The sequence below is a fragment of the Schistocerca serialis genome, chromosome 9 (genome assembly GCF_023864345.2).
Source record: "Schistocerca serialis cubense isolate TAMUIC-IGC-003099 chromosome 9, iqSchSeri2.2, whole genome shotgun sequence".
NCBI classification, from domain to species: Eukaryota; Metazoa; Arthropoda; class Insecta; order Orthoptera; family Acrididae; genus Schistocerca; species Schistocerca serialis.
In genome coordinates this window covers 139272841-139288552 of record NC_064646.1, presented here as the reverse complement: position 1 = coordinate 139288552, position 15712 = coordinate 139272841, and the positions used below count along the sequence as shown (strand labels likewise).

Sequence of the window (15712 nt, the reverse complement as noted above, 5' to 3'; positions counted from 1 at the left end):
TCCACCTTTCTGCTTTCCCTTCTTTGCTTAGAACTGGGTTTCCATCCGAGCTCTTGATATTCATACAAGTCGTTCTCTTATCTCCAAAGGTCTCTTTAATTTTCCTGTAGGCGGTATCTATCTTACCCCTAGTGAGATAGGCCTCTACATCCTTACATTTGTCCTCTAGCCATCCCTGCTTAGCCATTTTGCACTTCCTGTCAAAATCATTTTTGAGACGTTTGTATTCCTTTTTGCCTGCTTCATTTACTGCATTTTTATATTTTCTCCTTTCATCAATTAAATTCAATATTTCTTCTGTTACCCAAGGATTTCTACTAGCCCTCGTCTTTTTACCTACTTGATCCTCTGCTGCCTTCGCTACTTCGTCCCTCAAAGTGTGAAATTATAATGTGTAAAATGCATGTTTGACCATCAGCTGCTTTTATTTAAACTCAAATATCCACCAGTTTCAGTCACATACCATCGTCACAGATTAGGGTTAAAACAATTTAAGCCACTACATCGCATCTGTCACTTCTTAAATAATGGCCACATATCATGTGTAGAGCATGTCATGAATTCCAGTACACAACACAGAACTTTTAGAAGCAAACATAGTAATAAGAAGTGTAAACAGAGCGATACTGACTTTTTATCTTCTCTTCAGTAATGCTCTGTTTATGATTATTATTACTATGTTTGCTCCTAGAAGTTCTGTGTTGTGTACTGGAATTCTTGACATGCTCTACACACGAGACATGATCATTATTTAGGTAACGACAGATGTCATTATGTGGCTTAAACTGTGTTAACCCTAATCCATGAAGATGGTCTGTGACTGAAAACCATCGCTATTTGGGTTTAAAATAAAAGCAGCTGATGGTCAAACATGCATTTTATATATTTCTTGACGGCTGTTGATAGTCACCTTCCAAAAATGTTTAGAAATTATAATCCAACCTTTACTAGATGAGAATAACAAAACATATAATTTACTGAAAAGGATGGCCAACTGTTTAAATCTTGTGCTGTAGTTATGAGATAATACTGTTAAGTCCATAATCTACACACATTACCTCTTGCTGCCGTAACCTCCTTTCTTCTTCAAGACTCTTTTCCTGTTCAGTCAACTTTTGTTCAGCTTCACTCAAGTGTTTTTGACAGTCTGCTAAAACTGCCTGTAGTTGCTCTTTATCATCTAGGTAGCACTGACATTGCATCTAGAAGACAATGAATATTATTTAAATTGCAATAACAGTTACATAAATTAAAGAAAATGAAATTTTTGGAAAGTGATAAATGTAAAGAAGAAGATAAGATTATCATAACAATACCTTAATATCAGAAAGAGATTTCTGCAAGACCTGCACTTCTGTTGACAGTTGTTGTTTTTCTTGTTTAAGACTTTCAAATTTGTATTCCAAATCAGAAAGTGCTGACTTTGCATTATTACGAGTTACCTGAAAGTGAATCATAACTAGTTCAACTATTTCTATGGTGTACAATACCACAGGTCAATACATGGTAAATTAAAATATGAAACATTGTTGTTAAAAAAACTTTCACGTGTACTCAAATTATGTATGTCTCATTGCATCTAATATCTTTTGCTGTAAAAATGACTGTGTGCAATATACAACCCAGTGGTTATCTTCAGCACTCTCAATGACTGCTTAGCATAAGCCCGAAACATATTAATGGCTTCTAATGTTTATGAAAATCAATTTAATTCAAATCAAAACAATTTGTGGCAATAGCCAAACAATGTTACCATTTACAAAAATTATGATTGAATAATGATACTGAAAGTACTGAGTCAAGAGTGTCAATTTGCACTGTCCTTCAAAATTGTTTTCCTGTATCAGTACCAACCTTGCACTCCTCCTGCAAGTGCATCAATTGTTCCTCCAACCTAGTGATTTCACACTGGCCACGTAACACTTGTTCCTGCATTGTCGCTACTTGGCTCTCTAGTGTATCCTTCTCTTTCCTGACATTGTCCAACATTTCTTCAACATCAGATTTGTCTTCCAACTCACGAGCTGTCTCTAACTCCTCAATCTATAGAAAGATAATGTTATCAGACAGTGCATCCATTCAAGGTATTATCAATCATTTAAATTTCCATTAACAAGTCTTTCTCATTTTCTTACATATATTCATCTTGAAACAATTACATACCTTCGCTCGTGCATTTTCTAACAGTGTGGTGAGTCTCTGCAATTCAATAAGACGTGATGAGCTTTCCTGTCGAACCTCTGCTAATTCGCGCTCCAATGTGTGTCGTTCTGCTTGCACGGCCTCTAATGTTGCCTCTAGCTTACGCGCTGACTCTCGTGACTGAGCTGCCTCCTCCTGGGCAACATTGGTAGCTTGGCGTAGCTCTGCCACTTGAGTAGTTAATTCCTGCTGTTTAACTAAGAGGCAATCTCGTTTCTCCTGGGCAATCTAGGAATGAAACAGTTTGTTAAATAAATTGTGTCACAACACTGCATCTTTTTAGCATTGACTTCCACACTAAAGGGTCTTTAACTACCAACTGAGAGACTAGTCAGCAAGTTGTTCATATTTTCCATTTAAAAAGAAAGAACTAGGACTGCAATTTTTTTCTGGAGAAAAATACCCACAAACTACAGATCAAAGATATTAATAATACCAATAAGAAATGGATTTCAAGAAGTTAATAAAAATAATGAAGATAATTTTCAGTTTCTGCAGAAAACTTCTGGATGATTACATGGTTACAACCAGAATTTGAGGATCAAACAGAGGCCAGGGATAAATGGTATTTGTAGAAATATGGGAAAAATTAAAAGTATGTGAAATAAAGTAGACACAGGAAATGAAGGTCCAGAAAAAAGTGGAGGGAATGCAATGACAATCACATAAAGAAAGTGTTTAAAGAAACACAAAACTGGGAAATGTTACAATCAGATTACTTATGGGAACATAAATGTTATGCTCAGGAAGTAACAACTACTTTTAGAAGTTTATCGAAGCTGGTATCTGAGTAGAGAATTAGTTTATGGCAGTGAAGCAGATGGTGAAAAAGATTAGTTTCAACGAACCAACATAATTGTTACATGAGAAATATCCTTTGATAATTTTTTTTCTCCTGTAATGTGACAGGCTTTGTTCACAAACAGAACCACACAAGGTAAACAGTGTTGCAAACTACTGTAAAATTAATGCAGGTTTGACTTACATTATAATATGAAAGCAAAGAGAAGACAAGCCTGTGGGGTCAACAACTGAGGGCGTAATAAAGAGTGTGGCTTGTGTGTATTAGGCAGCATTAAACCATTAACTGCCAAATTGTTTTCTTCAATCTGCATTTATTTCTGGGTTACTTGACTGATATAGAGACTAGAAAGAAGAAAAATGAAATAAAACTTCAAACAAATGCTATAATTTAATTGATCTCCAAATGGGAATCACAGCATGCCACTTTTAACACTTTTTTTTTTGCCATGTTGTTGTTGTAGTCTTCAGTCCTGAGACTGGTTTGATGCAGCTCTCCATGCTATTCATCATCTTCCAGTACCTACTGCAACCTACATCCTTCATCTCTTGGTCTCCCTCTACGATTTTTACCCTCCATGCTGCCCTCCAACACTAAAACTTCTCTTCTCCCCAATCCTATTCAATACCTCCTCATTAGTCATGCGATCTCCCCATCTAATCTTCAGCATTCTTCTGTAGCACTACATTTCGAAAGCTTCTATTCTCTTCTTGTCCAAACTACTTATCATCCACGTTTCACTTCCATACATGGCTACACTCCATACAAATACTTTCAGAAACGACTTCCTGACACTTAAATCTATATAAGATGTTAACAAATTTCTCTTCTTCAGGAAAGTTTTCCTTGCCATTGCCAGTCTACATTTTATATCCTCTCTACTTCAACCATCATCAGTTATTTTGTTCCCCAAATAGCAAAACTCATTTACTACTTTAAGTGTCTCATTTCCTAATCTAATACCCTCAGCATTAACCCGATTTAATTCGACTACATTCCGTTACCCTCGTTTTGCTTTTGTTGATGTTCATCTTATACCCTCCTTTCAAGACACTGCCCATTCCATTCAACTGTTCTTCCAAGTCCTTTGCTGTCTCTGACAGAATTACAATGTCATCGGCGAACCTCAAAGTTTTCATTTCTTCTCCATGGATTTAAATCCCTACTCCAAATTTTTCTTTTGTTTCCTTTACTGTTTACTGAGCCACTTATTGCACACAAAGTACTACTTTCCTGTGAGCTTATTGTGAATTCCATATTTTCTTTGCTTGGGGAAATTTTGCGCATTCAATTATGTGTCTGGTCCCAGAAGCCTGGAATTCAACTGGAACACTTGAAGTGGATGCCTTTTAGTGTTGATGGACATCCTGCCCTTTTGGGATCAGAGGCGTCAGATGGCTGAGAAAGATATTCCCTTGCCACCAACCTTCTGAACTGGAGCAGTGGAATATTTTCATTTGCGAAGCAGTAGATGATGTAGGTGCTGACCAATGCTACAGCTTTTGTGTTGGTGAACAATGGGAAGTACAATTTCTTACTTTGAATTCTCACATAATACTTCTGCACATTCTAGTCCAATTTGTCCATGCCTCCCATGCTTGTACTCTTCCATAATTCCTGGCTGTGTAACTTATACTTCTTGATTCTCAGCTTTGCTCCACCTCTTTATTTGGCTTACTGAATGCTTTCTCTTATGGTTTGTCAAGAGTTTAAACACAACAGTTATCTTTCCACATTACTGCAATTATCTCTGTGTTCTTGTCAAATCTATAGCCATAATTTCCTATCTGTTCCTTTTTCACACTGCTCTCTCTTTCTATGGAAAGTTTATTCATTCAATTCATTCAGACATTTTCAGTTGCCCTTATCCTCATTTAAGAGAGCTCTTTTACCAAACCGAAACTCATGAAAAGTTGACAAAATAAATTTTGAGAAATTTAGGAGATTGCAGAACAAAAGCCATGGTCAGTACAACTGATCCGCCAAGTCATAAAACCAAAACATTGCTTGAGTCTTTAGATTTTCCTTCATAGGCTGACATACAACAACACTAACCGCTTCGGGAACAGCACATGGCCTGCTGTTGGAAACCGAATCTCACTGGTTTCTCACGAATGAATTGTTTTGGATAATGATATACATAATGTTGAAACATCTGCTTATCAATGCTCAGGCTATATACATAACAAAAAAAAATTCAGAATTTCATGAAATTTTGTGCAACAGTCCACCAAAGGACGAATTTTGAAAAGTTTACCCCCTTTTGTCAGTTGTGATTCTGTTCAGCTGTGTATTGTCATTTAGTGAAGGTGGTGCTGGATTTCTAGGTATCTGCCGTGGCTTGTACACTGTCTTACAAGTTTTATACCAAAGTCTTCACCTCAATTCCAACGTAACTATTCCTCTGGAGGAGCAACATCCAGTGAAGAGCAGTATACATAAGAACTTTTTAAGCATTCCTTGGATAACTCAAAGCTGTGATTATTCTTCTGTGTAGCATGTCAGACACTTTTGTCACAAAATTCTTCAAAGTACTCAACAGCAGACTTTCCTGTTAATGTTACTATCAAAACGTATTTGTTCTGTTCAGTTCCTATTATATTGGGAAATATTTTATTGTAAGTCACATCTTGCACAGTCCAAATAGAAATGGTATTATCTCTCATTTTCTTTTTGGGATGGCCTGCATTTTTCTCATCCTTCCTTTCTTCACTAGTGTGTACCTCGAAGGTATCTAGTGTGCCAGCTGAAAGACTACCTTCCAATATATTTTAGTTGGTATCATCAGTCAGACATTTCATCTACAGTATCTGGATGCCAGTAGTCTCATTTACTTTACCCTCATCACCATAAGAAGCCATGAAATTGGTGTTATTTACAATTTCCTCAATTTGTCTTGTTGAAAGCGTTTTATAGCAATTCATTGTGCCTGGGGAGAAAATAGAAATGAAATGCCGTTTTATGCAGAACCTGCCTTGAGCCCCAAATAGGAACCAAAATTCAGAGAGCCCAAATGGGAAAATAAGGCTTGGAAATAAATAACTGGTAAACTACTTTTAAAACCATATTCAGAAAATGCCAGTATACATGTGCTGTAAGTTATTTATATAATTCTATAACTCACACAGTTTGGAAAATTTTCAAAATAGCATAACTCTAAAATGGGTATCATGGCAGTTGGGAAAGCCCATGGGGGAGGCAAATTATCACATTAGGACTAAAATGTGTGCACCCTGCAGACGAAGAGACCGAATTTCAGTACCAGTTTAGTTCCCATAGTTCTAGCCTTTCAATATGTATATGGCCCCCATCAGAAACAAAATTCTTTTTTTATGTTGTAAGTGACAAGACATGCAGATAAGCAGATTCATGTGCATTTTCTCTGCATTAAGCTCCACTTTGTCAGAAGTAATAAATGATAACAAATATTTCGAACTTTGTTTATGAGACTAACAGTTTACTACCGAAAAAATGGGTGCTTACAGTATTAACTTTTAAATGATGCTGTAAACCTTTAGTTTGATAATCCCACTGAACTGCAAATTTTACGTAGTTCACAGTGAACAACATGAAAGTACAACCCTCATTTACCACTCCATTCATTTTTCAACACATCTAGTCCCCACTGCAGCACCCCTCTGATCACAAATGGTAGCAGGTATTATTTCTGGTTTGCAAACCACTTAAAATCGCTCCAAGTGAACAGATATTCTCCTAAAACTAATAAACATTTCATCGCAATATTGATCATCAGATGCAAACAGAATGATGTTCTCTTACTTTGAGGAGGTCTAATAATCTGTCATCATGGACAACTTCACCGGGCCCACCCCGCAGCAGCATTCCCTGCAAAGCTTCAGCTTGACTCCGGCTGTCTTCCAACTTTTCTGACTGCTGGCACAGATATTCCACAAGAATGTGCTTATCTTCAACCAGACGTTCATTCTCAGCCTGCAGCTCCTGAAGCTGAGATTGCAAGTCAGAAAGCTCCTGAAGAGTTGCCTGCAGCTCTTCATTGGTGCTGAAACAGTACATACATTCAAATAATATGAAGTGCTCACCATTTCCAACCATCATAGATGTCACATTAATTATTCATATTAAAGTTAATACTTTTCAATTACCAGTGATTTCAGAGCACTAAAAGGTACTGAAGTTATACCTGTGCACAAAATATGTCTCTGTAAACTTAACCACAAATTAACTTTTGCATTATTTCAAGTGTTATACATCAGTGCACGCCTAACAATTACGCAGAGAGGGTTCAATGATGGTCCCCTCTGCGATGGCTGTTTCACACTTTTCCGAAAACGGCAAGAGCTGACAAGTGCGAGAATTACCGCACAATCAGCTTAACAGCTCATGCATTCAAATTGCTTACAAGAATAATGTACAGAAGAATGGAAAAGAAAAATCGAGGATGCACTAGATGACAATCAGTTTGTATTTTGGAAATGTAAGGGCACGAGACAGGCAATTCTGATGTTGTGGTTAATAATGGTAGCAAGACTAAAGAAAAATCAAGACATGTTCATAGCATTTGCCTACCTGCAAAAAGCATTTTACAATGTAAAATGGTGCAAGATGTGCAAAATTCTGAGAAAAGTAGGGGTACGCTATAGGGAGAGATGGGCCATATACAATATGTACAACAGCCAAGAGGGAATAATAAGAGTGAACGACCAAGAACGAAGTGCTTGTATTAAAAAGGGTGTAAGACAAGTATGCAGTCTTTCACCCCTACTGTTCAATCTGTATATCGACAAAGCAATGATGGAAATAAAAGAATTAAAATTCAAGGTGAAAGGATATCAATGATACGATTCGCTGATGACATTGCTATCCTGAGCAAAAGTGAAGAAGAATTACATGATCTGTTGAACAGAATCGACAGTCTAATGGGTACAGAGTGGATTGAGAGCAAATCAGAGAAAGACGAAGGTAATGAGAATTAGTAGAACTTAAGAAATTCTGCTACCTATGCTGTAAAATAACCAATGATGGACAGAGCAAGGACATCAAGAGCATACTAGCAATGGCAAAAAATGGCTTTCCTGGCCAAGAGAAGTCTTCTAGTATCAAACATAGGTCTTAATTTGAGGAAGAAATTTATGAGACTGTACGTCTAGAGCACAGTACTATACGGTAGTGAGACATGGACAGTGGGAAAACCGGAACACAAGAGAATTGAAGCACTTGAGATGTGGTGCAACAGACAAATGTTGAAAATTAGGTGGACTGATAAGGTAAGGAATGAGGCGGTTCTGCGCAGAATCAGAGAGGATAGGAATATGTGGGGAAACACTGATAAGGAGAAGGAACAGGATGATAGGACATATGTTAAGAGATGAGGGAATGACTTCCATGGTACTAGAGGGCTCTGTAGAGAAAGACAGAGATTGGAATACATCCAGCAAATAATTGAGAACATACGTTGCAAGTGGCACTCTGAGTTGAAGAGGTCAGCACAGGAGAGGAATTCATGGTGAGCCACATCTAACCAGTTGCAAGACAGATTGGGGGGGGGGGGGGGGGGGGGGGGGGCTCAGACATCTCCTCACTCATTAGTTACGTGATCTACCCATCTAATCTTCAGCACTCTTCTGTAGCACCATGTTCAAAAAGCTTCTATTCTCTTCTTGTCTAACTATTTATTGTCCATGTTTCACTTCCATATGGGGCTACACTCCATATAAATACTTTCAGAAACAATTTCCTGACACTTAAATCTATACTCAATGTTAACAAGTTTCTCTCTTTCAGAAACGCTTTCCTTGTCATTGCCAGTCTACATTTTATATCCTCTCTACTTCGACCATCATCAGTTATTTTGCTCCCCAAATAGCAAAACTCCTTTATTACTTTAAGTGTCTCATTTCCTAATCTAATTCCCTCAGCATCACCTGATTTAATTCAACTACATTCCATTATCCTCATTTTGCTTCTGTTGATGTTCGTCTTATATTATCCTTTCAAGACACTATCCATTCTGTTCAACTGCTCTTCCACATCCTTTGCTGTCCTTTAATACATACTCCAAATTTTTCTTTTGTTTCCTTCACTGCTTGCTCAATATACAGATTGAATAACACCGGAGAGAGGCTACAACCCTGTCTCACTCCCTTCCCAACCACTGCTTCCCTTTCATGTCCCTCGACTCTTATAACTGCCATTTGGTTTCTGTACAAATTGTAAATAGCCTTTTGCTCCCTGTATTTTACCCCTGCCACCTTCAAAATTTGAAAAAGAGTATTCCAGTCAACATTGTCAAAAGCTTTCTCTAAGTCTACAAATTCTAGAAAGGTAGGTTTGCCTTTTCTTAATCTATCATCTAAGATACATCGTAGGGTCAGTATTGCCTCACATGTTCGAACATTTCTAGGGAATCCAAAGTAATCTTCCCCGAGGTCGGCTTCTACCAGTTTTTCCATTCCTCTGTATAGAATTCGTGTTAGTATTTTGCAAGCGTGAGTTATTAAACTGATAACTCGGTTATTTTCACACCTGTCCACCCCTGCTTTCTTTGGGATGGTAATTATTATGTTCTTCTTGAAGCCTGAAGGTATTTCGTCTGTCTCAAACATCTTGCTCACCAGATGGAAGAGTTCTGCCATGGCTGGCTCTCCCAAGGCTATCAGTAGCTCAAATTGAATGTTGTCTGTTCCCAGAGCATTGTTTCAGCTTAGGTCTTTCAGTGCTCTGTCAAATTCTTCACGCAGTATCATATCTCCCATTTCATAATCATCATCTACGTCCTCTTCCATTTCCATTGTACTGCCTTCAAGTACATTGCCCTCGTATAAACCCTCTATATACTCCTTCGGCCTTTCTGATTTCCCTTCTTTACTTAGACCTGAAATCTTGATATTCATACAAGTGCTCTCTTCTCCAAAGGTAGGCAGTGTCTGTCTTACCTCTAGTGATATATGCCTCTACATCCTTACACTTGTCCCTTAGCCACCCCTGCTTAGCCATTTTGCACTTCCTGTCCATCTCATTTTTGAGACGTTTGTATTCCTTTTTGCCTATTTCATTTGCTGTATTTTTATATTTTCTCCTTTCATCAATTAAATTTAGTATATCTTCTGTTCCCCAATGATTTCTACTAGCCCTCTTTTTTTTTACCTACTTGATCCTCTGCTGCCTTCACTATTTCATCTCTTCTACTGTATTTATTTCATCATTTCCCTAATACTCTCCCTGAAACTACCAACAACCTCTGTTTCTTTCAGTTTATCCAGGTCCCATCTCCTTAAATTCCCACCTTTTTGCAATTTCTTCAGTTTTAATTTACAGTTCATATCCAATAGATTGTGGTCAAAGTCAACATCTGCCCCTGGAAAAACAATTTAAAACCTGCTTCCTAAATCTCTGTTTTACCATTATATAATCTATCTGAAACCTTCCAGTGCCTCCAGGTCTCTTCTGCATACATAACCGTCTTTCATGATTCTTAAACCAAGTGTTATCTATGATTAAGTTACGCTCTGTGCAAAATTCTTCCAGGCAGCTTCATCTTTCATTCCTTACCCGCATTTCATATTCACCTAATACTTTTCCTTCTCTTCCTTTTCTACTATCGAATTTCAGACCCCCATGACTATTAAATTTTCGGCTCCCTTAACCGTCTGAATAATTTCTTTTATCTCATCAAATATTTCTTCAATCTCTTCATCATCTGCGGAGCTAGTTGGCATATAAACTTGAACTATGGTAACATGCATGGGATTCATGTCTATCTTGGCTACAATAAATGTGTTCACTACGCTGTTTGTAGTAGCTCACCCACATTCCTATTTTTTTATTCATTATTAAACCTACTCCTGCATTACCCCTATCTGATTTTGTATTTATAACCCTGTATTCCCCTGACCAGAAGTCTTGTTCCTCCTGCCACCTAACTTCACTAATTCCCACTACATCTAACTTTAACCTATCCATTCGCTTGTTAAATTTTCAGAACTACCTACCCGATTAAAGGACCCGACAGTCTGCGCTCTGATCCGTAGAACACCAGTTTTCTTTCTCCCAGTAATGACATCCTCCTGAGTAGTCCCCGCCCGGAGATCAAGATGGGGACTATTTCACCTCCGGAATATTTTACCCCAGAGGACGCCATTATCATTTAACCATACAGTAAAGCTGCATGCCCTTGGGAAAAATTATGGCTGTAGTTTCCTCTTGCTTCTTGCACTTCGCAGTACCAGCACAGCAAGGGGTTGATGTTACAAGGCGAAATCAGTCAATCATCCAGACTGATGCCCCTGCACCTACTGAAAAGGCTGCTGCAGCTCTCCAGGAACCACACATTTGTCTGGCCTTTCAACAAATACTCCTTCGTTATGGTTACACCTACCTATGGTATGGCTATCTGTATCGCTGAGGCACGCAAGCCTCCCCACCAATGGGAAGGTTCATGGTTCATGTGGGGGGGATTTTCTGTCATAGCTGCATATAATTTTTAATGTCGACTAGTTTGGAACGCTTCCATTCTTTTCATCCCCTTACCTGCATCTCTAATGCTTGACTAACCCAATATAAACGGCACATTCAAAAAGCTTCTTCAAACTATGTAAGACTTCTGAATGTTCCACTGGAACTATGTAAAAGTCAAAGATTACAGATGCAGAAAATTGTTTGAAAATGAGTGCAGGCATTTGAAATTAGACACCATTAAAATTTAAAAGGAACTGTGACGGACACATAAATAAACAATGAATCCAGCACTGAGATAGGAACATAATTTGTGCCTAAGTAAGGTGTTTCAGCACACTGTTCAGTGCGGATGTTTTTGGAGACAATCTGTGATGCTCAAAGTGATCAGTCATAAGATTGAGATTGTGTTTGGCTATGACATTATTAAAAGGTGTCCACTGCTGACATCATCTTTCTAAATGTTTATTTTTCCTAAGTTTCTAACAATTGCGTACTTTAAAAATCTACAACAAATTATTGTAAATGTTTCATATATTTTCTGGAACTTTAATTTGGGAAGACTGGGCTTCAAATCTCTGACAATTTCATTTATATTGTCTGTGATTTCTCCATATTGATTAAGGGGAAACTTTTGAAAAAGTTACAGGTGATTTCCTCACAGTCTCTGTCTTATCCAAGATCATGCACAGTGTATACTAAATTTATTATGAATTAATACCTTTCCACATGATTGTTCAACAAAGGTTAACTTTTGAACCACGACATTTATGCAAAGGGTACTAGATAGCTAATAGTTACCTCTCTCAAACTCTGCTAAACGCCTACAGGCTAGTCTACAGACAGACTTTCAGGAGACTTTATTTTTAGTTACGTAAGAACATTTGTAAAAATCTAAAAGTGACTGAAATAGCATACAGTACACACATTCATGGGAAAAAAACCCTGCTACACAAACTTTCTAGGCAGAAAATTTCCGTTATGCAAATAAAAAAAATTAAGAATGAGATTTTCACTCTGCAGTGGAGTGTGCGCTGATATGAAACTTCCTGGCAGATTAAAACTGTGTGCCCAACCGAGACTCGAACTCGGGACCTTTGGGTTTCGCAGGCAAGGTCCCGAGTTCGAGTCTCGGTCGGGCACACAGTTTTAATCTGCCAGTAAGTTTAAAAAAAATTAACTTTTTTAGTAGCATGTGGTCACTTGCTTTCCATTACTTACAAAAATCATCAGGAATTTCATTCTTAATAAGCAGACACTTCTCTGAATTACTACTCTCTGTTAATGAACCCTAACTCACTACTGAATTAAAACTTTAATTACGCATACCTATAGTGAGTCTCTTCCATTTGCTGGATACGATCCTGTAAACATGCAACAGACAGTTGGCTGGCACTGGAAGCTGACTGCCTGTCCCATGATGGAATGGATGTTTCAGGTATTGTTGTATCTGCTGTATCCTCCACTGGTAGTTGTAGGTCCTAAAAGGGAATATCAAATTAAAGACAGTGCTGATCTTGTCTTCTCATTACATGAAATGCTTGAAGAAGAAGAAGAAGAAGAAGAAGAAGAAGAAGAAGAAGAAGGCCAGTGTGTTCATGGATAATTAAAATATGATCACTTCTAAATAATCCTGGTCTCTTGGTACACGTAAAACAGGCCTGGCAAGGTGTGGCTCAAGAGCCATTATCATGCAGTAACTGCTCCCCCTCGAAATTTATTTGCATCATGATGTCACGAACTCGCCACAGCCTTCAGTTTGCTGGTTTGTCGGAGGACAGCGCAAGTGATACCTGAAAGCTTAGGCTCTTGCATATTCACTGGTATGTTGAGCCATTTTGGACTTGACACTTCTTACAGACCACTACTGTACTGCGTCACGGGGAAATTAGTTACTAAATTAATTTTTTCAGGGTGGTGATTATAGCTTTCACTACCCTTCATAACATGGGAATCCTTTGTTTCTGTGCTCCTGAGCCATTTACCACAATTACTGCCAAAGCAGAGTTTCACACGTGTACACGATAGGTTTTTTCAGACTGCTTTAATCTCGCTACGAATGTGTCACATTTGTTGAGTGAGAAAGAAATTTTAGAAGCTCTCGAAGAAAAATTCAATGGTTCTGGATCAAAGGGACATTTTATCTGAGTGGGAACAGTCTGAAGGAGATTCATATTCATGTAAGCAGCAATATGCTACAATTTTTTCATCGCTAATATTGTAGCTACAGATACTGATGCAATAATTAATACTGAGTTCTGTCTTATCTGTCTGTATTCATCAGATGAATCTTGTGTCACAAAGCACCATCCAAACAAGGGCTTCCGGGGTTCTTTGGGGGGGAAAAAAACTTGTTGCCAAAACAAGCAGGAAAGAAACAAATAAGTATTGGCCTGATTGCAACATACCTCTCTGCATACCAGAATACTCCAGGCTTTACCATACAAAACACAATTATATGTGAAATCGCTCAATAACTCACCTCACCCTTTTTATGATAGTTGTAATGTATGAAAGAACTTAAGTAAATATGAAAAATAAACCTTGAAACTTAGTCTTTTTGGTATGTATTATTCAGAATTCGTACTGAATTTACAAAATAAAAATTAAGGACTTTTAAGCACCTTTTCTTTACTGACAATAGTTGTGCTCAATGCCGTAGTGAGGTCAAGAATAAAAAATTGCAAATCAATACTTTGCCACAGATGTTATCTTCTCACAGGCGTACTATTTAGTTAAGGTTTCCACAGCCCTTGCCATTGTTGCCAACGTACAGCATCTCCAACTATCGGCACTGCAGTATTGAGTTTACATACAGCAAACGATGTCTGTTGCCAGTAATGTGTGAAGTCGTACCCCCGCTCTATTCTCTATGCCTGAGGTGGGGATAGCCTTATCCCTCTCACCCTAAATGTCATGCAGCTTGAGTGGCCCTCTTAACTGCTTTGGTCTTTGACCTACGCATGCAGTCTTTTTGTCAACTTTTTAACTTTGTGTTAATTTTTAAGTCTGAATTTAATTGCCAAGACAAAAATAAGGATTTATAAGCACCATAATTAAATCAAAGGATAAAATAAGCACTTATGAGGGCTTTCATCGCACAGTTTTTTTCAAGTACTTCTAAGAAACATATGAACCTTGTACAATTTTTTTCTTTCATACAAATGAAGTATGATCATGGAACAACTTCAATTTGTTCTTTTTTCTTGTTTACTATTTTCACAGTACTCCCTAATTTTCTCCTCATGCTGTCTTTTCATTTCTTCTGGCCATGTTGCTCCCAATTTCTTATTTCTTCTGCATAGAAAGGCTTCTAAATTTAGTATTTTATTCTTAAAACGGTTTCTGACTTATCTATGACTCTTTGATGTTTCTTTCTCGTCATTTACTTATTTCTGTAATCCATGCTACTGTCAATTTCTTCTTCCAAAAATACTTTTGGGGGGGGGGGGGGGTTTCTCTTCTGATTCATTTGGTAGAGATGTCCAATAAAGATTATCTTCTTTTACTCATTACTTACAATATTTTCTCTATATTTTAGAGTGTTTCTCGTTACTACTCATTTTCCAACCATTTGGAGTTTCTATTGCATCTGTTATTTTTCTAATAATCCACACGGTAAATACCTCTACTCTGTTCAGCTTATAGTTCACTGTTACATATTCACATCCATATAAGCAATCTGGTGATACTGCTGTGGAATAGTGTTTTACTTTTCTTTTTCTACATATGCATTTCTTGTTATAGATTGAGATACTTCTTCCATAAATTTAACTTTACATACTGTATGTGTTCACAAATTATGTTTGCTAATTTTGCTTTAACACCAAATTCTCAAATGATTTTATCTATTGTTTCTCTGTCTACCAAATCAAACATTTTCTTGAAATCAATAAATTGTGCTATTATATGTTTGGTGCCTTCTCAATGAGTGGATTTCAAATTGTTAATTACAAATACTAACAACAACAGTAGTTTTTATATAAAAGTATCAGGGTAAGTCTCTTCCAGTTTTGTTAAATAGATATGGGGAGAGTCACATCTGAGAGCATACAAGAAAAAATGGAATAGTAACAGTGTCACGGATTTTGCAGTGCACCACGCCAGTCAACTGATACTTAGGTGCAAATCAGCCAACATCTTATTTTGGCTAGGAGCTTAATCGTTTTCCAGTTCCAAATGAAATACGTCTATTAGTATCTGAAGTATATTACTGTACAGTTTACAGTGTTTATTAACTGCAAATACACCATGATTGCATCTAATTTTTGCACA

General features: G+C 37.5%; 1 protein-coding gene across 3 annotated transcripts in view; it reads right to left on the bottom strand.

The window, feature by feature from the left end:
• LOC126419844 (cytospin-A) overlaps positions 1–15712 on the bottom strand; it is a 538973-nt gene that overhangs the window by 45002 nt on the left and 478259 nt on the right. For all 3 annotated transcript variants that reach the window (XM_050087094.1, XM_050087096.1, XM_050087095.1), the window contains exons 6-11: positions 12767–12918; positions 6785–7025; positions 2164–2430; positions 1855–2043; positions 1317–1442; positions 1059–1202 (exon numbers count right to left, since the gene is read on the bottom strand). In XM_050087094.1, the coding sequence (XP_049943051.1) occupies positions 1059–1202; positions 1317–1442; positions 1855–2043; positions 2164–2430; positions 6785–7025; positions 12767–12918 (1119 nt within the window). The remainder of the gene's footprint in view (positions 1–1058; positions 1203–1316; positions 1443–1854; positions 2044–2163; positions 2431–6784; positions 7026–12766; positions 12919–15712) is intronic.